This window comes from Schistocerca americana, chromosome 2 (assembly GCF_021461395.2).
Source record: "Schistocerca americana isolate TAMUIC-IGC-003095 chromosome 2, iqSchAmer2.1, whole genome shotgun sequence".
Classification (NCBI taxonomy): Eukaryota; Metazoa; Arthropoda; class Insecta; order Orthoptera; family Acrididae; genus Schistocerca; species Schistocerca americana.
In genome coordinates this window covers 615305968-615331019 of record NC_060120.1, presented here as the reverse complement: position 1 = coordinate 615331019, position 25052 = coordinate 615305968, and the positions used below count along the sequence as shown (strand labels likewise).

Genomic DNA, 25052 nt, shown 5'->3' with positions numbered 1-25052 from the left:
GCGGTTAAAGGCGCTGCAGTCTGGAACCGCAAGACCGCTACGGTCGCAGGTTCGAATCCTGCCTCGGGCATGGATGTTTGTGATGTCCTTAGGTTTAACTAGTTCTAAGTTCTAGGGGACTAATGACCTCAGCAGTTGAGTCCCATAGTGCTCAGAGCCATAATTTTATTTTCACTGTGTGAAGGAGCGTTACTGGTATTTGAGCTTTCATCACGTCCAGTCTTTCTCTTTGATTGTGTGAAGCAAGTACAGGTGGCACAAAGAAGAAGCCCGACTGCATTGGCAGGTGGAGAGGGGGGAGTGAATAGAAATAGAATAACACAAGATTTCCGATGTGAAGAAATAGCACACCAAATAATCTTTTATGTAACTAGTGTGCTATTTCTTCACATCGTAACTCTTCAAAAACACTCGCATAAAATGACGAACAAAAATGGAATTGACAGGCTTGGTCCTTGCGGTGGGCGGAGACGTGTGAAGGGAATTGCGGACGTAATCGCCGCTGCTAACAGAAACAGTAATGTTTAACTTCGCCGCGCAGTTTTGATACTGCAACTGCTAGGTTTCTGGCGTTTGCAGAAATGGAAAAAACAGGGGTCGACATGAAATGTTCCAGTCAAATCCAATATGTGACGAAATCGAACGACGGACCCATCGGGCACCTTTTATTGTGCCACTTACATGCAGTTACCATTGTTAGCAAAGTGGTTATAGCCAACCGTGAACCTGCATCATTTCCTTTCGATTCTTGCTCTGTGTTTCAGCAGGGTGCTAACTTGTTGATGTACATAACACCTATACATGTATACTCCTATACATGTATACATGTATATAATCTTCCAAAACCGACAGCATGTTTACAATGTGCAGCTGATGTTTTTGTAGGTCGATACGTCGATATTTTTCCGTCACACATCGAGATATCAATACTTTTTCCATATATCGAGGGCCGATAATCATACCTTTCTTAAGTATCGATATATCGGATTCCCGATACTTTTAGAAATATCAGTAGTCCCATCCGCAGTGATGTCGGCGAGCCCGTGGACGATTGGTGGCCTCTGTAAATCACCGTCATCGGTGCGCTACTGCTCAGTCGGTGACTGTCCCTGGAACGACCCCCCAGTTCCGCACTTCGCCATCGCGGTGACACGTGCAGACTGCCGTGCGTAGAACTCGAGCTTTTGCTCTCTGGCAGGAGTTGTACAGCTCCTGCCACTACGGTACTAAGTCGCGGGGAGCGCACTCAGTACTGGCAGCCACAGGTGCGGACGGCAGATTGGTGGGCTGTGGCACTAGGTCCCGCGAGGTACTCACTGCTGGAGGTAGGCGCTGCCCGGTCTCGAACCCACGGCTGCTGCTGGTGGTGCCCAGACATCTCGCTCTCTGGGGTAGCCCTGACGACGAGAATGCCTCTGCCTCAAGATTTAGATATATTTATACAGCTCAGAGACGTTTTTGTTTCACTAAACCCCGGCACCTAGTCACGTCGCCCATAATGTAGGAATCGCCCTGATATGGTGAGATCAGCCCACCTGCTGCAGTCATTACCGCTGTGTGGTGCAGTTTTTCGCTGAGCGCGACTAGCCTCGTCTCCCAATCCCCTTACCTGTATGTTATTCTGATCCACATGTCACCATACAGTGTGTTCAGTCGTTACACTCGGCTGAGTCACTGGATGGTGCTGCCACGACTCGAATTAGCTGGGTTATCCCATGTTTTAGAAGAACCAGTGCCAGTTGCACTCTGTCTTCCCCTCTTTTTATCTTAGGGCTTTGGAACTTGGGATTTATTTGACAATTGTTTTGGGGTCTCCATCCCTAGGACTTTTCACCAGATATTCACTCAAGGAGTTGCTGGAACAATTGGAAAGGAAATTGAGCCCTCGTTCTCCGAAATTTTCAGTTTCGTGCTCACGTCCACACATTTTCATTTTGACGGACGTTACTATTAACAGACAAATGGCGTCCATATGGATGGTCCTCCTTCACCTGTGATGATCAATATGTACATGGAGAACTCTGAGAACAAGGCAGCACCATTAAAATCGGCAGTTTTCTACAGATATGTTTACTATACGTTCGTCGTTTGGCCTCACAGGAACGATGAGCTTCAGGTTTTCTTGCAACACCTGAACTCTACGCACAATCAAATTCAGTTCACCACGGGTGGTCAGCTGCCATTCTTGGAGGTTCTCACACGGATAAAACCGTATGGAATATTGGGCCGCAGTGTCTATCGAAAAAACACACACACACACACACACACACACACACACACACACACACACACACACAGAACAGTACCTTCACTTTTTGCAAAAACAGACATAATGTTTGAAGGGATACCGCAATTACTGGTTATACAATGTTACTTATAATCCGTCTTGATTGCAAAAATGTTTATTCGCATGACCGGTTTCGGTTCCTCTAGAACCATCTTCAGATCTGCAATTTCGGTTACAGGAGTAACCCGTCCACACACAGCAACCTTCGCAGCAGCATGTGAAGGTTGCTGTGTATGGACAGGTTACTTCTGTAACCGAAATTGCAGATCTGAAGATGGTTCTAGAGGAACCGAATCCGGTCATGTGAATAAACATTTCTGCAATCAAGACAGATTATAAGTAACCTTTACTTCTCTAGCTGTCTTCACTCATCAGAAAGGGAAGGGTTACTAAACGTTCTGGTTCACATAGGTTCTGTGATGTCCGACAACGAAAGCCTTAAAAACCGGAATTGGACCACCTCAGGCCCGTAATGTCATTGAGTGGACTAGAATTGCCTTCAGTGATGAGTCCCGTTTTGAACCGATGACCAGCGCAGACGTATCTGGATACTCCCGGGACAGCGGTGGGATACCAACCAGATTGTCAGCCGCCGTACAGCCCGACATCCAGGACTGATGGTCTGGTGTGCCATTTTTTTTTCATAGCAGGCCCACTTTGGTGGTCATCTGTGGCACGCTTACAACACAGCGGTACGTCGGTACGCCCGGTTTCGTTGTCCTTCATGGCAAGCCATCCTAAGCTTACGTATCAGCAAGATAATGCCGACCCGCACATGGTGAGAGTTTCTGCTGCCTGTCTTCATGCTTGCTGGCCCTGCTTTGGCCAGCAAGTTCGCGGGATCTCTCCTCAGTTGAGAACGTTTGGAGCATTATGAGCAGGGCCCTCCAAACAGCTCCGGATTTTTACGAACTAGCGCGCCAAACGGACAGAAGTTGATTCGTTATCCCTCAGGGCACATCCAACAACTGTATCAAATGGTTCAAATGGGTCTGAGCACTATGGGACTCAACATCTGAGGTCATCAGTCCCCTAGAACTTAGAACTACTTAAACCTAACTAACCTAAGGACATCACACACATCCATGCCCGAGGTAGGATTCGAACCAGCGACCGTAGCAGTCACGTGGTTCCGGACTGCAGTGCCTAGAACCGCACGGCCACCGCGGCCGGCAACAACTGTATCAATCAATGCCAATTCGAATACCTGCGTGATCTACTTGTTCCAATGTTACGCTGGAAATAGAGGTATTGAAATCCGGATAGGCAGGACCAGTCTCTCTGTGCGGGTACTTTAGTGTTTGGGATGTTGATGGTCAGGCTAAACCGTTCATAAGCGCGACTGTAATAACTTACAGACAGATTCAGCTCTGCGGGTGTACACTCCTGGAAATTGAAATAAGAACACCGTGAATTCATTGTCCCAGGAAGGGGAAACTTTATTGACACATTCCTGGGGTCAGATACATCACATGATCACACTGACAGAACCACAGGCTCATAGACACAGGCAACAGAGCATGCACAATGTCGGCACTAGTACAGTGTATATCCACCTTTCGCAGCAATGCAGGCTGCTATTCTCCCATGGAGACGATCGTAGAGATGCTGGATGTAGTCCTGTGGAACGGCTTGCCATGCCATTTCCACCTGGCGCCTCAGTTGGACCAGCGTTCGTGCTGGACGTGCAGACCGCGTGAGACGACGCTTCATCCAGTCCCAAACATGTTCATTGGGGGACAGATCCGGAGATCTTGCTGGCCAGGGTAGTTGACTTACACCTTCTAGAGCACGTTGGGTGGCACGGGATACATGCGGACGTGCATTGTCCTGTTGGAACAGCAAGTTCCCTTGCAGGTCTAAGAATGGTAGAACGATGGGTTCGATGACGGTTTGGATGTACCGTGCACTATTCAGTGTCCCCTCGACGATCACCAGTGGTGTACGGCCAGTGTAGGAGATCGCTCCCCACACCATGATGCCTGGTGTTGGCCCTGTGTGCCTCGGTCGTATGCAGTCCTGATTGTGGCGCTCACCTGCACGGCGCCAAACACGCATACGACCATCATTGGCACCAAGGCAGAAGCGACTCTCATCGCTGAAGACGACACGTCTCCATTAGTCCCTCCATTCACGCCTGTCGCGACACCACTGGAGGCGGGCTGCACGATGTTGGGGCGTGAGCGGAAGACGGCCTAACGGTGTGCGGGACCGTAGCCCAGCTTCATGGAGACGGTTGCGAATGGTCCTCGCCGATACCCCAGGAGCAACAGTGTCCCTAATTTGCTGGGAAGTGGCGGTGCGGTCCCATACGGCACTGCGTAGGATCCTACGGTCTTGGCGTGCATCCGTGCGTCGCTGCGGTCCGGTCCCAGGTCGACGGGCACGTGCACCTTCCGCCGACCACTGGCGACAACATCGATGTACTGTGGAGACCTCACGCCCCACGTGTTGAGCAATTCGGCGGTACGTCCACCCGGCCTCCCGCATGCCCACTATACGCCCTCGCTCAAAGTCCGTCAACTGCACATACGGCTCACGTCCACGCTGTCGCGGCATGCTACCAGTGTTAAAGACTGCGATGGAGCTCCGTATGCCACGGCAAACTGGCTGACACTTACGGCGACGGTGCACAAATGCTGCGCAGCTCGCGCCATTCGACGGCCAACACCGCGGTTCCTGGTGTGTCCGCTGTGCCGTGCGTGTGATCATTGCTTGTACAGCCCTCTCGCAGTGTCCGGAGCAAGTATGGTGGGTCTGACACACCGGTGTCAATGTGTTCTTTTTTCCATTTCCAGGAGTGTATAAACTGGAGGGGCATTCTTAGCATTCTTGTCTTACGTGGATGAGATTTGTGAACCTTTTAGAATGGATCAAATTTTTTTTTTCCTGCAACTAACAGGATCGATATACTTGGACAAATGCATGATACATAATGTGCTGTCTTACAAATATATTTATTCACTACTGGTTTCGATCATGGACAACGTTTTCATGTGTTCAACATTGTTTTCTGTGTGGTTAAGTTTGTATTAGGGCGTTTTCTTACGTTTTCTAGTCAGAAATTGTGTATTCTTTCCTGGTTAAATAGCATGTCTGCCATGTGAAGTTGTTGCAGTAGACAGTTTTCTACTGTGAATATGGTCCATGAACGAAACTAGTATTGAGTAAGCGTATTGTAAGACAGCACTGTGTGTATTTATGCATTTCTCCAAGTTTTAGAATGGAGTCTGGACTGCATATGTAGTCTTCCGTCCAATATGTGTTTAAGTACTACACCTGCACTGTTTACTGACAATGTCTCATAATGCATGGCTGCGAGGTACAGTGCAATCAATATTGCCACGAGGACACAGTGAGCCCATCATTTACGATCGCATTACGCAAAATAAAAGTGTGGCGATAGACTACAGCAAATAATTTTTTTTCTCGTTGTATTGATCGCTGTTCCAACGGACACTGTGTGGGTATATGTACTATGCTGCAATGTGCAAAATACGTTAGTTTGTTGATGTGGTTTCTCGCAAACTAGAAATTGTACGAAAACCAAATGTTATTGAACTTAGCTGTTTGAGCGGCTCAGCAAAACGTTTCTTCTGCAAAACAGTTTCTGTTGCAGCACGTTAATTCGTGGTCTATTCACGTGTTTTTTTATGGATTTTGAGGTGGTACTCGGGCTTTGAATTGCGTAGTGTTACCTCACATTGCCTTGTTATGTACAAGGCAACTTTCTCGTTGCTCCCGGCCTCACTCTTAGGTGCTCCCCTCTTTCCCTGACGTCTGTTACACTGGCGGTACGTCTTGTTGACATTCCGATTGGCAAACCGGCCACGCTCTGAGCTCTGCTTTGCTTTGCTCTGACGTCGCCTGGTAGAACTTTTAAAAGATTTAAATGTACAATAAAATTATTCTGCTGCACAACAGTTCAGAAATGTAAAATCTTGCACTTCACCAAAAGGAAAACCTTAGCATCCTATGACAACAATACCGATGAGTTGTAGTTGGAATTGAGCAACTCATAGGAAAAACTGGGTGTAACAATTTGAAGGCATATGAAATGGACCGATCTCTTTGGATCAGTTGTAGGTAAATCAGAAGGCAGACTTTGGTTCATTGGTAGAATAACAGGGAAATGCAGTCCACAGAGGAGATTACTTACAACTGCTCGTGCGTACCAAACATGATGAACAGGGAATACAAAGAAGGGCAGCACGCATCGCAGCAGGTCTACTTGACCCATGTGTGAGCGTCACAGACGCACTGAGAGAATTGGTAAACACGTAAAGATAGACGAAAAGTATCCCATGAAAGCATACTTCGTAAGTGTGAAGAACCAGTTGTAACTGATGAATGGAGGAATATACTACAGTCTCCTTCGTATTTCTCCCACAAGGATCGTGAAGATAAGACTAACAACAGTGTGTACAGAGGTGTTTAAGCAATCTTTCTCCCGCGTTCCAAACATGAACGGAAGGGGGAAAAGACCCCTAGCCACTGGTTCAAAGGGAAATGCTTCTGAGACGCTCATTACAGTGGTTTACACGGTGTGGGTGTAGAGGCATATGCATCTTACTCTGTATTACATCAATGATTGGTAACAAGGGTACGCTTACATCGTCTATCAACAAAATTTGTGACTGGACTGAGGTTTCCTTTGCAGGGATGGTGTAGCATTTTACCTTGAATGGAGAGTCATTTACAGGTGTAGAAGTACTTCATGTGTGCACCAGGAAAGTCTGTTGGCGTCTGTGTTGTTCATACTCTACACTAACGACTGCCAGATCAGAAATACTACAAATCTCTGGTATTCTCAGGCCGAGATTCCATTTAGCGGGTCGTAACATTTCTTTAATGTTTATGGGTGGCTGGAACACTGGTCTGATTCGCCGCCTGTTTAGGACTTTACTTGTCTTACTGACATTGCGCTGCAGAATGGAAGCCACGCTATGTGCTGGACTTCTTGGCTGAACGACATGGCCTCTTGATTTCCTCGACAGAGTTGATCTGATGTCACGGAATGATACCCGTCCCTTCTTAAGATTGTCGTCAGATGTCGTCAGGTGGTTAATTTCGGAGTCGAAGTGGTCCTAGTCCGAAATAGCCCTGGCACTGTGTATTAGAATGTTCAGCGTAACTCTCTTATGAGCTGGATGATGAAAGCTACGCCAGTTGAGATATATATCCTTATATTTGTGAAAAGGTCGTGTGAAGCCTCGTGTGAGATGGAGAAAAAAGTGTAGGCATTCGACAGTGGCAGGGTCGTGGCCTGTCGAGACTACGATTTATTGTCTAGTGATATCGCTGCTTTCGTTAGTCGGGATCCCACGAGTGTCGTGCGAATGTGAAATCATTGAGCTTAGGAGGGGCTGATTCGCCTCAATTGGCGCTCGAGAGGACAGAGATTCGCTCGCCCACAAACGATCGCACAAACGATCCACCTACGTTCAGTCAGGGAACTGGCTTGTTTACAGCAAGGCAAGCGCTAACACGGACAGTGCCACGATATCTGGGACACCACGCAGTGTCTGCACGGCGACCATTATTGCAGCTTCCCTGGATGCGGCAGCAATTACGCCATGACAGTGATTCTCCCATCGACGACACTATGTCGTACAGTACTGGCCATTAAAACTGCTACACCACGAAGATGACGTGCTACAGACGTGAACTTTAACCGACAAGGAAGAAGATGCTGTGATACGCAAATGATTAGCTTTTCAGAGCATTCACTCAAGGTTGGCGCCGGTGGCGACACCTACAACGTGCTGACATGAGGAAAGTTTCCAACCGATTTCTCATGCGCAAACAGCAGTTGACCGGCGTTGCCTGGTGAAACGTTGTTGTGATGCCTCGCGAAAGGAGGAGAAATGCGTACCATCACGTTTACGACTTTGATAAACCGCGATTGCGGTTTATCGTATCGCGACATTGCTGCACGCGTTGGTCGAGATCCAATGACTGTAAGCAGAGTATGGACTGGGTGGGTTCAGGAGGGTAATACGGAATGCTGTGCTGGATCCCAACGGCCTCGTATCACTAGCAGTCGAGATGGCAGGCATCTTATCCACATCGCTGTAACGCATCGTACAGTCACGTCTCGATCCCCGAGCTACAGATGGGGACGTTTGCAAGACAACAACCATCTGCACGAATAGTTCGGCGACGTTTGCAGCAGCATGGACGATCAGCTCGGAGACCATGGCTGCGGTTACTCTTGACGCTTCATCACAGACAGGAGCACCTGCGATGGTGTACTCAACGACGAACCTGGGTGCACGAATGGCAAAACGTCATTTTTTTCGGATGAATCCAGGTTCTGTTTACAGCATCATGATGGTCCATCCCCGTTTGGTGACATCGCAGTGAACGCACATTGGAAGCGTGCATTCGTCATCGCCACACTGGCGTACCACCCGGCGTGATGGTATGGGTTGCCATTAGTTACACGTCTCGGTCACCTCTTGTTCGCATTGACGACACTTTGAACAGTGGACGTTACATTTCAGATGTGTTACGACCCGTGGCTCTACCCTTCATTCGATCCCTGCAAAACCCTACATTTCAGTAGGGCAATGCACGACCGCATGTTGCAGGTCCTGTACGGATCTTTCTGGATACAGAAAATGTTCGACTGCTGCCCTGGCCGGCACATTATTCAGATCTCTCAGCAATTGAAAACGTTTGGTCAATGGTGACCGAACAACTGGCTCATCACAATACGCATGGATGTGTGTGATGTCCTTAGGTTAGTTAGGTTTAATTAGTTCTAAGTTCTAGGCGATTGATGACCTCAGAAGTTAAGTCGCATAGTGCTCAGAGCCATTTGAACCACTTTTTTGCGTGAAAATGTAATCACATGTCAGTTCTAGTATAATATATCTGTCCAATGAATACCCGTTTATCGTCTGCGTTTCTTCTTGGTTTTAATGGCCAGTAGTGTATATTCAGACGAGTGCCGCTTCTGTGTACGGCCTCTGAATGGATGTAAGTTTGTATGAAGGCTATGAGATTATGAACCTTGCCAGATACCATTTGTTAACGTCATGTCGTCTCACCATGGTGCCCCTGGTTGCACATCACCATTATCTCTGCTCCCGTAGCCGGTAATTTGGAAAACAGCGTTAAATTTTTGACGTGTTAAGATCGGTGCCCGTGCCCTGTCTTCGAGATCTCCATGATGTTATCCCTCAACAAGATAACGCAAAATCGTGTAGTGTCCATGCTGTTCTAACCTCACTCGGTACATAGGGTATTAGACTGCTGCCAACATCAGCCAGTTTTCTAGACCACGTACCCATTGTAAACATCTACGCCGTGCAACACAATTAAAGGGTCAGTTTTTCGAAACCCCGTAACTGTCTCCCATTGTGACGTGGAAGTTTGAAATTTGGGTCAAAGGTGCCTACAACCTTCCTGTAATGATGCAAAAGCGTGGCGTCTTGCAAGGTCACCTTCCAATTGGACGACGCTTCAGACATCAATGTATGCACAAATGGTTCAAATGGCTCTGAGCACTATGGGACTCAACTTCTGAGGTCATCAGTCCTCTAGAACTTAGAACTACTTAAACCTAACTAACCTAAGGACATCACACACATCCATGACCGAGGCAGGATTCAAACCTGCGACCGCAGCGGTCGCGCGGTTCCAGACTGTAGCGCCTAGAACCGCTCGGCCACTCCGGCCGGCAAGGTATGCACACATGCGAAATAAAAGGCCTGCGCTTATAAGTTCATGTGAGCTGTAAGGTGGGTTAGTTATGTCACATCGGCACCAAATTTCCCCACAATTGTGCCCAATGGCACCGTGGACAGAAAGTGGCCACATCGCTCTTACTCATACTTCACCCCTTCTGTTGACGCCTCTGCAATGAAGGTCAGGACCGTGACGCCCAGCGTTGCAGCACGCAGTTTTCTTATAAATGGCAGAGGAAAACATTTCAAACACACTGCCACTGAGAATCGACACGATAAGGCCTCAAGGGGTGGCGTAAAGGGCGTCAGTGAAACCTTGCCTTCCATTGGGGCGTTCGTGCCCACACATTTCGCAGTCTAAAACTATAGTTCGCTTTGCGATGGGCAACAGGACGACATTCTTGACAACCTTTGACACTGCTGACATCACCCAGACAATTCACCTCTTCTCTACGTAAACCGCGGGCTTCCAACCACACTGAACGTGATCACACCCCACTGGAGTTAAGCACGACCGCAGATTCTCCTCAGGTGTACGGAATGGAACAGCTAGGGATCGTTCAAAATCTTTCGACGAAATTTGAACATGATCAGAAGCAACAAAGAGTGTTTATGCTTTTTCAGCCCTCCTGCATCGCGCCCTCATGTGGCGTGATCATGGCGAGGTGTTACATTGATACAGGTGTGGCAAAGGATCCCTCTAAGACTCACCGAGTTCGGCAACACCCTCTGCGCCAACTGCGCACTTTTGTTGGGCACTTTAACAATGGCCCTGTGCAGTGACAACTTCTCAGCGATTCCTAGGCGCCGGTGAGACAGATGTCCATTTCGTCCCGTTAGATTTCGCATGCCACCGGCAGGCGCTATTTCAGTGATACAGAGCCATTCAGCTGAGGTGTGCTGATACGGCGCCTGTCACGCCAGTACCTAGGAATCAGTGGATAGTTGTCTGTATACAAGAATATGTTTAAAGTGTCCAACAAATGTGCGCGTGTGGCACTGACGGTGATGCCAAACTCGGTGATGCTAGTGGGACCGTTTTCCATACCAATGTCGCACGCCCCCGTGATCGCGCCACAGGAAGGCGCGAAACAGGGGGACTGAAAAAGCATGAACACCCTTTGTTGCTTCTAACCACGTTCGAATTTCGTCGAATGATTTTGCACGGTCCCGAGTGGTTCCACTTTGTACACAAGGGCAAATATTGCGATCGTGCTACGTTCCAAAGGGATGCTATCACATTCAGTGGGTAGTAGGAGCTCATTGCTCTTAGAGAGGCATAGGATCGTCCGGAGGGTGTCAGCAGTGTCAATGGTTGTCAAGAGTGTTGTCCTGTTGCTCATCGCACTGCGAACTGTCGTTTTCTATTTCGTAATGTGTGGGAATCAACGTCCCAAAGGAAGGGGTTGTTTCAATTACACCTTTTACGCCACCCGCTGAGGCCTTTTAGTGTCTAATCTGAGAGGCAGCGTGTCTGAAATGTTTTCCTCTGCCACCCATAAGAAATAAGAAAACTGCATGAGTTCAACGCTGGACGTCACGGTTCTGACTTCCATCACAGAGGTGTCAACGGGAGGGCTGTGGCGACCTCTCCGACGTGTGACATGTCCACGGTGCCGTCGGGCAGAATTGTGGTGAAATTTGGCGCCAATGTGACGTCATTTTCCCACATTACACCTCACATAAGCTTCCGATCTCTGGTGTTTTCTTCGTACGTGTCCACACCTTGGAGTTTGAAGCGTCGCCAAGCCGAGGGTGACATCTCAGGACGCCACGCTTCTGCACTATTATTGAGGAAGAATGTAGGCACCTTTAAGCCAAATTTCAAACGCCTACTTTGCAATAGGAGACATTTGCATGGACTTGAAAAAGTGACTCTTTAGTTGTGTTTCCTAGGGTACATGTGGTTATCTCAGGTTGCCGTGAGACCGGCATGCCGTCATTCGCCGGTCATTATAGTTGAAGAACTCTGGCGCAGAGGTTAAGCAGCGTGGAATGACGAACCAGTATCTCTCAGCCAGGCTCAGATGATTCCCAGCATGGTGAGAGACGTTGTGCTACCAGAATTGAGAGCTCTGTGTAATAAATTTGGCATCCTGTGTACACGGAAATCATCTAAATATTTAATAATGTATTCCTCGTATACATACGCACAATAAGTAAAATTTCTTTTCTTGCTATTCTTGCTGTTGCTGCAGTTTTAACGGCCAGTAGTTTAATTCGGTATATAGAGTCAAATGAAAACGAGACGGATGGAAGAAAATGTAAGTAAACAGTTCGGTCTAATGTCCTGCTTCCCGAGCGGGAAGGCGTGCTGGTCCCCGTCACGGATCCGCCCGGCGGATTAGTGTCGAGGTCCGGTGCACTGGCCAGCCTGTGGATGGTTTTCCATCTACCTCGGCGGGCTGGGTCCCCTTACTCCGCCTAAGTCACACTGTGTCGACGATTGCTGCGCAAACACCATTTCCACGTGAGCGTACACCATAATTATTCTACATTCGTCTTGTAAAATAATATCCCGGGGTGTCCACTGGGGGCCGAACCGCACAATAACCCTGGCTGCGGTGTGGGGCGGCGGTGGGGCGGGCAGAGTGCTGTGGCCTGTTGAGGGCTTGTGAACAACTGAGGGCTCTGGCGGAACGAAGCCTCTCCGTCATTTCTAGATCCCCGGTTTAATACAGTACAATACAAACTGTTCATTATTCCAAATTTATTGACGTAACTGTTACACATTTATCCCATTGTGTGACAAGACGATCAATGCTTTTATGGAAAAAAGTTTGTAGTTGCCTGCGGAACCATGATCGTACTCAGACCTTCGTCTAAAGCAAATCGACGGCGCGGTTGTCCTTCTTCAGGGCTCCAAAAATACTCAAATCGCATGTGGACAGATCGGAACTGTATGGAGTTTGTATAAGGGCTTCCCAGCGAAACATCCGCAGCGTAATCGAAACATGTGGGCGGGATCACGTGTTGCCAAGTTTGTTGTGATTACGCTGTAGAAGATTCTGTGTGAAGCCCTTACACATCCTCCGTAAGTCCCTTTCTCTCCCAGTGTGATTTCCATAGTTTTTGAGCGCTGAAGAAAGACATTCATGGCTGTCGATTTGCTTCGGAGGAAGAGGTGCACGTCCGGGTGCAATCATGCGACGGCAAGCTTTCCTACATGAAGGTACCGACTGTCTTGGCTCACAGTAGGATAAATGTACGAGTATTAACAGTTATGGCGATTACTTTTGAAAAAATTGAATAGTCTGTGTTGTTTGAGACTTTTGCGTTAACTGCTTCAGTAGTTCACAACGTCATCCGAAGTCACCCCCGTGAACCACTGAAGCGAGAAACGGTTACCTACTTTTTGCCATCTGTCTCGTTTTCATTTTACTGCACCTTATAACATGTACAGACCTAGGTTAGGTTATCGTGGCAGGAAGGAAGGAAGGAACATTAATATTTAAATTCCCGTCCATGAAGATGTTTTTAGAGACTGCATTGTTGTTGTTGTTGTGGTCTTCTGTCCAGAGACTGGTTTGATGCAGCTTTCCAAGTTACTCTATCCTGTGCAAGATTCTTCATCTCCCAGTACCTACTATAACCTACATCCATCTGAATCTGCTTAGTGTATTCATCTCTTGGTCTCCCTCCACGTTTTTTTGGCCTCCACGATACCCTCCAGTACTAAATTGGTGATCCCTTGATGCCTCAAAATATGTCCTACCAACCGATCCCTTCTTCTAGTCAAGTTATGTCACAAATTTCTCTTCTCCCCAACTGAATAGAATTGGGGAGAAGAGACTGAATACAAGCTCTAAATCGTGAAGCACATCTTCTTACTGCAAGCAACCCAGGAAAATACTTTTATTCACTAGCGAACCTCACATGGAGGATACGCCTGGTGCGCTATTATCGTGTGTCCACAAATTAGGTTATGGTATGTAACAGTTTTTTTTAATAAGCGCAAAATAATGATAGACCTTTCAAATTTTAGAAATAGTTCCAGAATATGATTACTAGTTTTGATAATACGTTGTCCATTTACAGAATCTACAAATCAAAAAGAAGGAAAAGCGTATATTTATACGTTAGAATCTTCTATTTGTATGTTATATGAGTATTGTGTGTGCAAAATAAAGCAGATCCAGAAAATAAATACGATAACACTGTTTCGGATTGACCATTGCTAATGAATTTCATGGTCACATGGGCACTGTCCACGTCGATAGACCTTTGTTATCGGGTAATTAAACTATGTGACGTACCAGCAGTCCTGCCGGACAGATGGCAGCAATAGCGTTTTCAGTATTCTGCTGTAGCTCTTGCAACCTGTGAGGATTATTTGAGTACGCCAGCTCCTCCTATGTGCTCCAAAGCTAAAAGTCAAAAGGGAGAGAGCTCAGGCATTCACGGTGGCCAGGAGCCTGCACCGCCTCTGCTCAGTGGCAGGGCGGCATGTGCTGCTGTTCCGTACTGCCGGATATGTCTGTGAGTTGATCCACACATGGATTACACAGTTTCTGACACACTAGACACTGCGCAGCGAACACCAATCTTGATATCATGCAACGGCACTTCGAATTAATGAAGGTGATCTTCTAATTCGTAATTGCGCATGTTCAGTGAGTTCGCATCCATGACAGGCTGAACCAGACCTCATCTGCAGAAACACTGAGGACCCAAAAATTCTGATTCGACTTGAGTCAGAGATCACCGGCATAACTTAACACGCGAAATTTCATCTGGACGCTTCAACTCCTGCACAAAAGTAAAATTATAAGAATACAAATGCAGCTTCGTTAACAAGGGTCAATTACGCATCAACGGTATAAATATTATCGTGCGAATTTTATTTTTACCGTCATTACGCATTAGAAAATCTCCATCAGTACTCTGAAGAGCCGTTGCATGATCTGACGATAGGTGTTTTGGTGCGCACTGTCGGCTGACTGCACCTTAACATGACTCTTTCATCGAACTATTAAATGCCAACGGTATTCATACGTGAATTACGTCACTTCTCTCTCTCTCTCTCTCTCTCTCTCTCTCTCTCTCTCTCTCTCTCCCTCTTTTTCAAACACACGCACACACAAACACATACATAAAGTGTGAGTACAAAATTAGTACTAGTAAATAATTTAAAAAAGGATGTTCTATCGTAGCACACCACAAAATCTGCGGTTCTGACTTTCTTGTTGAAGTACCGGTATTTGGTACCAGTGCGTACTGTTACAAAGCAAGCACTATATATATGGGACGCCAAAACCTAATCTTCTTTCCTTTCCTTTTTTTAATATATGGTGTAACAGGTATAAGTACAGATTTTTCTATTGTTCACTGAGGATGATGTATTTATGTCATTTGCAGGTTAATAATTACAGTTACTACAAGACGTATGTTTTTAGGTTCAGTAGTACCTCCATATATGCGTGGTACAAGCAAGCCATTAATGCTTTTTCCCCTGGGTAGCAGATCAGCTGTTGAAGTGTGTTGCAAAACGACCAGTCTATACTGACTGGCGTAGTCCACTGAGAGGGGGAGCTATAACAGTGCAGAAACATCAGGTCGTAAAGTTTGCGTGTTGTGGGAAGACACGCAGGAAAAAACAACCAGCACACTGATGTGTGTACGTATTAAGACACCACATATAAAAATATCTGCACTTATATCCATATATATAGAACGAATCGCCTAAAAGTAGCACCAGCACCGCAAACATTGCGGAAATGAAAAGCGCTATCGATGTGCGGTTTTCGCAGAACGGACTGGTTGTGAGGGCCTCGTTTTGTTAGCTAATAAACAGATTGTAATAAGACTCGGAAAGTATATTTTTTGTTCAAACCTGCACTTTTTAAATGGAGCAATGCCTATTTAGATTAAAAAACTTAAAGTAGGGTCAGTTACAATGTCAGTGCTGTTTGTTGCAGGATTCTAATGTGGGTCGTTTAAGAGACATCGTGTCTTGAAAAACCCCGATACTTGTACGTTTCCTGCAACGTAACTGCACCCACCAGTTATATGGATTCTGACCAGTAACGAGACAATCGACCATCACATGTTATTACAAAATGACAACGGCAGCGCAAATACACGCTTCCACTCTAGTATTGAACGAATGCGGCACATGTGTTACCAAGTCAGTGGAGGTGTCCGAGCAGGCTGCAGTAATTCGTCGTTGGTGCTTTCTTGTAGACAGCGTCTTTCAGCTTTCCCCACAGAAAAAAGTCTATAGGTGTCAAATCCTGCGAACAGGCAGGCCAAGGTACAGGTCCTCTGACTTTAGTCCAACGATTTGGAAACAATTCGTGAAGACATGCTGTAGTACTTGGTGCATTATGGGCTGGACACCCATCATGCTGGTGCCACGGGTTCCCCGTAATCTGCACAGGAAAGTCTTCTAGCATTCGTGGTAGATGGTCGGTTACGAGGCCGTGATACTTGTGCGCGTTCAGTGCTTCGTCTTTGAAAAACAGGCCTATGAGCTGATGGTTCAATGTCGCACACCACACGTTTACACTACATAGAAGCTGACGTTCTACCTAATGAATCCAACGGGGATTTTCAACAGACCAACAGTGCATTTTTCGGCGGTTTACCTGGCCATTATTGGTAAAAGTTGCTTCATCAATAAGCAAGATACATGACACTTCTGGAGTGTTGTGTCTTAATGCTCATGTACACAAATAAACCCGATTCTCATAATGGTTTCTGTGAAGCTCTATATGATGAGAGATGTGACAGGGATGCAGCTGTCGATGGGGATTGCGTAGGAAACTTACCTGACTCACGTCACTTTCTCGTGCGACTGCGCGGCAGCTAGCGTGCGGATCAACTAGAACATGAGCAAGAGTATTAATGTTCCCCTCTTGTCTCGTCACTTGCTTCCTGCTGCTACTTTGTCTAGGTGTTGCACTACCACTTTCACGTAAATGGCTGAAGAGGGTGATAAAAATTTATCGAGATGGTTGATGTCTATTGGGATATCTTGCCACATACACCGTACAAGAACAAATTACATTCTTCCTACACTCTCCGCACACCATGAGCATGTCGGCTTTTTCTGAAATGGTAAATCGCATCGTCCGTTGACGACCTAGTGCTAAGACTGTCACACACTAACAAACTAGCAAGTGACAGTGTCCTCAAGGAACATAAAAGCACACTGTAAACAAACATAACAACATCGTATCTAGCAACTACGAATGTTGAATGACGCAAACAAGTGCCGGTGTGGAAATTTTTCGTAATACGTTATCTCGTAAACGACTCGCACTAGATTCGTCTAACAAACACCACTGACATTCTAGTTACCCGCATTTTAGTATATTAATGTCAACAGTCATTGTTCCATTTAAAACAGTCTATATGTGCACAAAAAATACACTTTGTAAGTATTATTATGATCTGTTGACTGACTAAAAATACGGGCCCCTGACTACCAATCTATTCTGTGAAAACTACACATCAATAGCACTCAATTTCCGCAATATATGCGGTGCAAGTTTTAGGTGAGTCACCCTGTACATAGACGCGCGCGTTCCCTTTACACCAAAGCAGAACACGCCAGATCTTTAAATTTAAAGACAAACGTTGGACTGAAGTAGATTTTAAAATTTTCCTCGAATTCTATAAGTCAAGGGCTTCACTGATGAATGTCACTGTTGCATTCTTGCGTTTCATTGTAGCTTTTATATATAGTTTTTATGTTTCCTACATTTAAAGTTTATATTAAGTCATTCACGTGTCTCCTCTGACAGGATATAATTTCATTCAGAATAATGACTCAGTTCATTAGAACTGTCATTGGTTTTTCCCTAAGTCTCGTCTTTCCGTTAATAAGCCAAGTCAGCCATGGTGAAGAGACGAAAGAGCTTTGGCAAGGCGCTTCTTGTGTTGCAGGCGAGTAGAGCCATGAAGACCGCAGGGGGCGCGCCGTGTCTGCTGCTGCTGTGGCTGGGGGTGGGACTGCTCTGCTTGGGGGCGCACGCCGCGCCGCCGCAGAGGGGCCCGGCCATCACGTGAGTACTCACAACACGCTCCTTCCATCGTACACTCTCCACACTCTCATTCCGTTGCTCTAGTAGTCCTTGTTTATGCAGCCCTCCACACTACTCTGTCGTGTCTAAACTTCCACGTATCTGTATACTTTCTACAGCCTACAATCCATTTGAACCTGCCTTGGTCTTCCTCTACAATTTTTACTCCCCATCCCAAAATTTCATTCAGCTACCAAACTGACGTTTTTTTGATGCTTCAGGATGCGCCCTGTCAACCGATCCCTTCTTTCAATGAATTGCAATAAATTTATTTTCTATTTAGTGCCTCTTCATTAGTTATCACATCCGCTCATCCAATCTACTGCATTCCGTTGTGGCACCAAATTTCAAACTCTTTTGTACTCTGCTTGCCTTAACTGTCCATCACCACGTTTCACTTCTGTACAAGTCTACACTCCAGATGTATTCAGAAAATACTTCCTAGCAATTAAATTTGTATTCGATGTCAACAAATTTCTCGTTTTAAGAAACATTTTCTTGCAGTTGCCAGTCTACGTTTTATATCCTCTCTATTTTGACCATCGTCAGTTATTCTGCTGCCCAAACAGTAAAACTCGTCTACTACTTTTAGTGACTCTATTGTTGATCTAATTCCCTCAGCATAGCCTGATCTAATTCGACTACATTCCTTTTCCCTCGTTTTCCTTTTTTTTTATATTCGTCTTGCATCCTCTTTCCATTCTGTTCAAATGATCTCGCAATTCCTTGCCATGTCTGACAGAATTGCAATGTCATTAGCAAACCTTAGAGTTTTATTTCTGCTCCCTGAACTATAATTCCATTTATAATTTCGTCCGTAGTTTCCTTTACTTCTTGCTCACCACACAGATTGGATAATACTGGGGACGGTTACAACTCTTTATGACACCCTTATCCACTAGTGCCTCCCTTTCATTTCCTTCGTTGGAGGTAGAGGGACAAAATACAGGGAGCGAATGGTTATCTACGTCTTGTGCAGACGAGTTATAGATAACCATTCACGCTGTGTATTTTATACCTATCACCTCCAGTAAACATGATCAAAAACTTACTCTAAATATGCAGATGCTATACAGCAGGTGTGCCTTTCTTCAGTCTATTGATATTAGTCGTAGGGTCAGTAGCACCTCGCGGGTTCTTACATTTCTTCGAAACCCAAATTGACCTTCCCTGTGGTCGACTTCTACCAGTCTTTCCAATCTTCTGCAAGCAATTCGTGTCAGTATTTTACAGCCATGACTGACACTGCTGCAATAGTCACATCTTCCACCACCTGCATTTTTTTGAATTTGCAATTATTATTCTTGAAGTCTGTAGGCATTTTGCCTGTTTCATGTATCTCACATAGCAGGACGATTACTTTTGTCATGGTATGTTTTCCCAATGATTTCTGTAATTCTGATGGAATGTCGTCTATTGCACCGCCTTGTTTAGACTTCGAGGATTCAGCGCTATGTCAAATTCTTATCGTACTATCGTATCTCCAATCTCATCTTCATCTACTTCCTCGCCTCTCTCAATAACATTGTCTTGAAGTTCGTTTCCGTTGTTTATTTTTTTCTATATGCTCCTCCCAGCCTTCACTTCTTTGCTTAGTGCTGGTTTCGCATAAGAGTTCATGGTACTCATACACCTGCCCTTCTTTTCCTTCAGGCGCGCCTGTCCTGGGAAGGTTTCGCCGAATAAACATTTTCCTCTATAGCGATGTGTGCGTTATTTGGAAAGTTCGTAGCCGGTTAAATGTCTGCCAGACTGGGACCTGAGCACAGTTCGTTGTCTTCGCGGGCAATGTTCTTAGTGGTTGATCTATCCAAACTCAATATACAATCCGCCGTGTTGAGGTGACATTTATTTCTTGGCAAAATAGTCATGAACATACAGGGTGATCATGTTAACTGGAGACATTGAAATATGTCGAAAACAACACATTGCATCAAAAAAGCTATAATTCCAATTTGCTTGTCTCGGAAGGAGGCATCCACCGATACCACACTTCGATCCGCCACCCCATCCTGTGCGTGGGTGGTGAGAGCAACTTTAAATTTTTCAATGGGAACCCCCCTTTTTTATTGCAGATTAAGATTCTATGGCAAAATCTACATACGTTTTGTCTGAATCATTTTCTTCGTTTCACCACAGATGGTGCTGTAATTGGAAGAGTAGAAATGGGTACACAATGGTAATTTACAACATTTTACTCAATGGCCCTTGAATATCCAATGGCACGTGGGACATCACCTCCATGGTGTGAGAGTAGGAGAGCCCTGTATTTCATTGCTTCTAATTGTAAATCCCATTCGCAACGTTGTATTCCTCCCACATATCGAACAGGGGACTACTCAACGCGTCACTGTAGCCGTGTAGCGAAATATGAAGTATCGTAACAGGCAGTACACTGCGACCGAAGCTCATGTACCGTACAGACGTAGTACAGATGTTGGCTCTAAACATCCGGAGAACAGACGTGAAAGAGGATGATGAATATTGTAACCACAGAAAAAACAACTGAAATTATCCTGATTTACGGATAATGTAGAAGAAATGTTGAGGCTGCTGTTTTCCAGAAAAATCTCGCTCTCGTTCGTTCTTTTACAACGTTGTGAGCTCCTTTATGTTTGATGGCAGCGCACAGACGAGCAAAAGGAAACGAAGCAAACGAGTTACTGGAGAATATAGTAAAATAGGTGTACTAGCGGCAGTGCACCACTCCGTACGGCCAAGCGCCTGGCAATTACACCGCAAATCCGGTTTGTCCGCAGGTAGTGTAATCACAATACTGCATCGTCATAAGTATCATCCATACCACGTGACAGCGCTTCGAGAACTTCACGTCGCCGATTGCCAACACCGGGTATTGTTTTGTCAACGTGCACATTAACAAATGCAAACTTCCCTCCACGTTCTTCGCCGAAGTACTATTTTCCGATGAGTCTACTTTTACATATCATGGTAGCGTTAACCGGGATAACATGTATTACTCGAGTGTAAACACACCCCATTGCTTGCGGTAAGTTGAGAAACAACGTCCTTGATCGTTTAACGTATGTTGTGGCATTGTGGGGAACACACTCACTGCCCTGTATTTATCGGCGGCACAGTGAAGGGAAGCAAATATCGAACGTCTTTGGAAGAGGAACTACCGGTACTACTGCAGGATGTTGCCGTGGACGTTCGACATAGTATGTTGTTTCAGCATGACGGTTGCGAAGCGCGTCACGCGATTGAAATACTGGAGGTATTAGGTCGTATTTACATTGGTCAGTGGATAGGCAAAGGGGGCCCTATTAATTGGTTCGCTATGTCGTCGTATTTGACGCCGCCGGATATCTTTCTGTGGGGTATTTAAAAGAAAAGGTGTACCGACAAGTGCCAACAGCCGTTATGACATGGTCGACCGTATCAGAAGCGCCTGTGCTGACATTCCCGCAGATATGCTTCTGTCCTGTGTACTGTCATTTGAAACGGAGATCGCTAAGTTGGTGGTATTACTTTTGAACACTCTCTCTAATTGGAAGAGTAGAGTGGCGTTCGCCTGGAGCCTCGGTCACAGTGCGCGTCCAGTAGTCAGTCCCCTGTCCGACATGTCGGAGGAATACAGTGTCGCAAATGGGGTTTCCTATGAGAAGTTATGAAATACTTGCCTGTCCTACCCTTGCAGAATGCAGAGAGGGGGCCATTGAGTAGCATGTCATAAATTATGATTGCCTACCCATTTCTATTCATCCGATTGCAGCACCATCTGTGGCGAAACGAAGAAAATGCTTCAGACAAAACATGTAAATTTTGCCGTAGAATCGTAATCTGCAAAAAACTAAATAAATTAAAACAGGGTTCCCATTGAAGATTTCAAAGTTGTCCCCCGCCACCCACGCACGAGGTGTGGTGGCGGGTCGAGTGTGGTATCATTGGATGTCCCCCTCCGAGACAGAGAAACTGGAATTATAAATTATAACCTTTTTTTTTAATCCGATGAGTAGTTTTCGCGATATTTCAATGTCTTTAGTTAAAATGAACACCCTATATATAGAGCAACAGCAAACAAACACTTCATTCTCGCGCCACGGCCATGTTACGCTGCGTGCAAGCGGTCTTGATTACAGATGGGCAAAGTCGTTCATCCTTGGGCGCTAGTTCACTGGTGATCGCTCTTTTTTGGGAACAGTTCATTTTTATTCATTCACCGTTCATTTTACTTTGTATATCGTGCCTATGAAAAATTGAAAATTAGTAGTATAGGTGACTGAAGATGGAAGGTACTTCCCCCCCCCCCCCCCCCCCCCTCTCGTGTACTGAGTTTTTATTCATAACAGAATTATCACACACTTGTAATTTTCGTGATTCTGCAAAACTTTTCGTTTAGCCAACTGTAGCGTTATGTGGCTGATCGCAGTAAAATAATATAAGGTGGCGCACGAAAAACCGGCCCCGAGTACAGACTGCATGCCAATTACGCACGATTTGATGACCGCTACGAGCAGAAGAGATAAACATGTAATAATTAGGCAGTGAAGAAATAATAAGTAAGCTATGTGAGACCTTAACTTTTCCCGGCGAATTTAATGTCCAAATAATTTACGGGTTTGCTGCCGGGTGACGTCGTCGACCACCGCCGATATTTCGGAAGGAGCACACACTGCCATTCTCAAGCCACAACTGCAAGGATGAAGTAAGGTGCAAGGGAATTTAATACCGTGGTTCACAGAGGAGAAACAAGGAAGATACCACATACAGAACAAGTAACCGCAAAGTCAACACACAACCAAAGATAACCAACATCAGAAATATCGATAGTGACTATTAATCAACAGGTGAGGTAGCCCTAATTCTGTCCCTCTGTTTTTTGATGAGAGATAGAGCCGAATTCCAAGCAGCATTTAGACAAAACCCACCATCTCTGTTTATAAGGTTGCTTGATAGTTTGATTTCAACAGCTTCCTTCCGGCCGAAGTGGCCGTGCGGTTAAAGGCGCTGCAGTCTGGAACCGCAAGACCGCTACAGTCGCAGGTTCGAATCCTGCCTCGGGCATGGATGTTTGTGAAGTCCTTAGGTTAGTTAGGTTTAACTAGTTCTAAGTTCTAGGGGACTAATGACCTCAGCAGTTGAGTCCCATAGTGCTCAGAGCCATTTGAACCATTTGAGCCAACAGCTTCCTTAATGACACTATCCCAATAGCTGGACGTGCAAGCCAGAATCTCCGTGTTGTATTCCATAGGATGACCGGTGTCAAGGCAATGTTCTGCAGTATCGGATTTGCTCGGCTGTTGTAAGCGTGTGTGACGCTTATGTTCAATACACCGGTCTTCCACAGTGCTCCTGCCGAAATATCGGCGGTGATCGACAAAGTCACCCGGCAGCAAACCCGTAAATTATTTGAACATTCAATTCGCCGGGAAAAGTTAAGGTCTCACATTGTTTACCTCTACGGAGAGGAAATGTATCGTTGCTTGCGGAGGTTGGATAAACTTCGCAGCAGTAGAGTTAAGCTGGAATGTGCATTATCGTTTTTATTTATCATAGTGTGGTTCCAACGTTTGCTAAGGTTGTGCATCATATTAATTCTCGTGCCGCCAATCGCATCAAGCAACGTGCTGGTTTAGCTCTTGTTCGTGAAAGGACCCACTATACTCGCCGTCAATTAGATTTTGTTTCTAAGGAATTATTTCAGCTTCATTTAATGATGGCGTCTAATGTTTCTGAATTTTCTTGGAAGTTAGGTGGACGGTGCCTCTTGGACTGGGAATTACAATAATTTTAATTCTCGACGTTCTGTGATCAATCTCACGGAGAAATCGTTTGACGACGCAGCTTTGTCTGTGCTGGGGAAAGGTTTGAATTTCGCACCGTCGCCTAAGAGTTTGCCAGTCGTTGATTTTGTTAGTTCTATTGAACAGGCTATTTATAAACCACCTTCCGAGGCTGCGGAAGAGGTTAGGAGGGAAGCTTGTCGTGTGTTGACTGGGGCTTGTCCACCCAAGTGTAACATTACAGCAGCTGAGGCGGTTGCTTTACGTTCACTCAGAATTTCAGTTTACCACAGCTGTTTCCTTTTTTATCTTCTCAATTGAGCACCCATATTCTCACAAATACTGTATAAATATTTTTCGGAAACAACAGGTACCTTAGTCATACAACACAAAGACTTTCACCGAAAAACCTTCCGATCATAAGCTGAGAGCAACGTGAACAAAATTCTAAAAATGCTAATCCCACTCTGACGCACTTGCCGTATAAAATTGTGTATACGAGTGTATTATACATTCAGGTTCCAGAATCGTCTAGAACCGAAAATAAATTTCACATTAAGGTGGCTTTCATTATTTGTCGGTTTTGATTTATAAATTGTTTTCTGAAAATAATTATGTAAAGATTGGTTCGAACGGTTCAAATGGCACTGAGCACTATGGGACTTAACTGCTGTGGTCATCAGTCCCCTAGAACTTAGAACTACTTAAATCTAACTAACCTAAGGACATAACACACATCCATGCCCGAGGCAGGATTCGAACCCGCGACGGTAGCGGTCGCGCGGTTCCTGACTGCAGCGCCTAGAACCACTCGGCCACTTCGGCCGGCCTATGTAAAGATTTATAGACCGAATGGTTAATAACAAACGTATTAAAAATAGAAGCTTCCTCTCATTTCATTATATCAGGTTTCGTTATCGATGGCAAAATTAACGAAATTATAAATGGAAACAGATATTTTGTTTACAGTTAACACTGAAAATTACAAATTATTGTAGTTAAGATAGACTTCTTTTCATATTATATACTTTAAGAATTGTATCTACTAATTTTCATGGTGTGATATCAAAATACAAGTGGCAAATATATTTACGGTAAAGTTTATAACCGTTCATAGATGGGAAATAAATAATTCACGTAATAAAGTCAACTCAAGTCGGGCTAAAATTCAGATGGTATCGAACAGTTCATTACTTGAGTAGACGTTGCGTGGGGAGGGGGGGAGAGGGGGGGGGTAGAGTCACTATAATGCCGAAGGGTGACGCTGGGCAGCGTGGTGGTACACCATCACTTTTGTGCC

At 45.5% G+C, this 25052-nt stretch overlaps 1 protein-coding gene across 1 annotated transcript in view; it reads left to right on the top strand.

Moving 5' to 3' along the window:
• LOC124594252 (myosin-7B) overlaps nucleotides 1–25052 on the top strand; it is a 305039-nt gene that overhangs the window by 213130 nt on the left and 66857 nt on the right. Inside the window, exon 3 of the mRNA XM_047132616.1 lies at nucleotides 17872–17990. Coding sequence (XP_046988572.1) covers nucleotides 17884–17990 — 107 coding nt within the window. The 5' untranslated portion in view covers nucleotides 17872–17883. The remainder of the gene's footprint in view (nucleotides 1–17871; nucleotides 17991–25052) is intronic.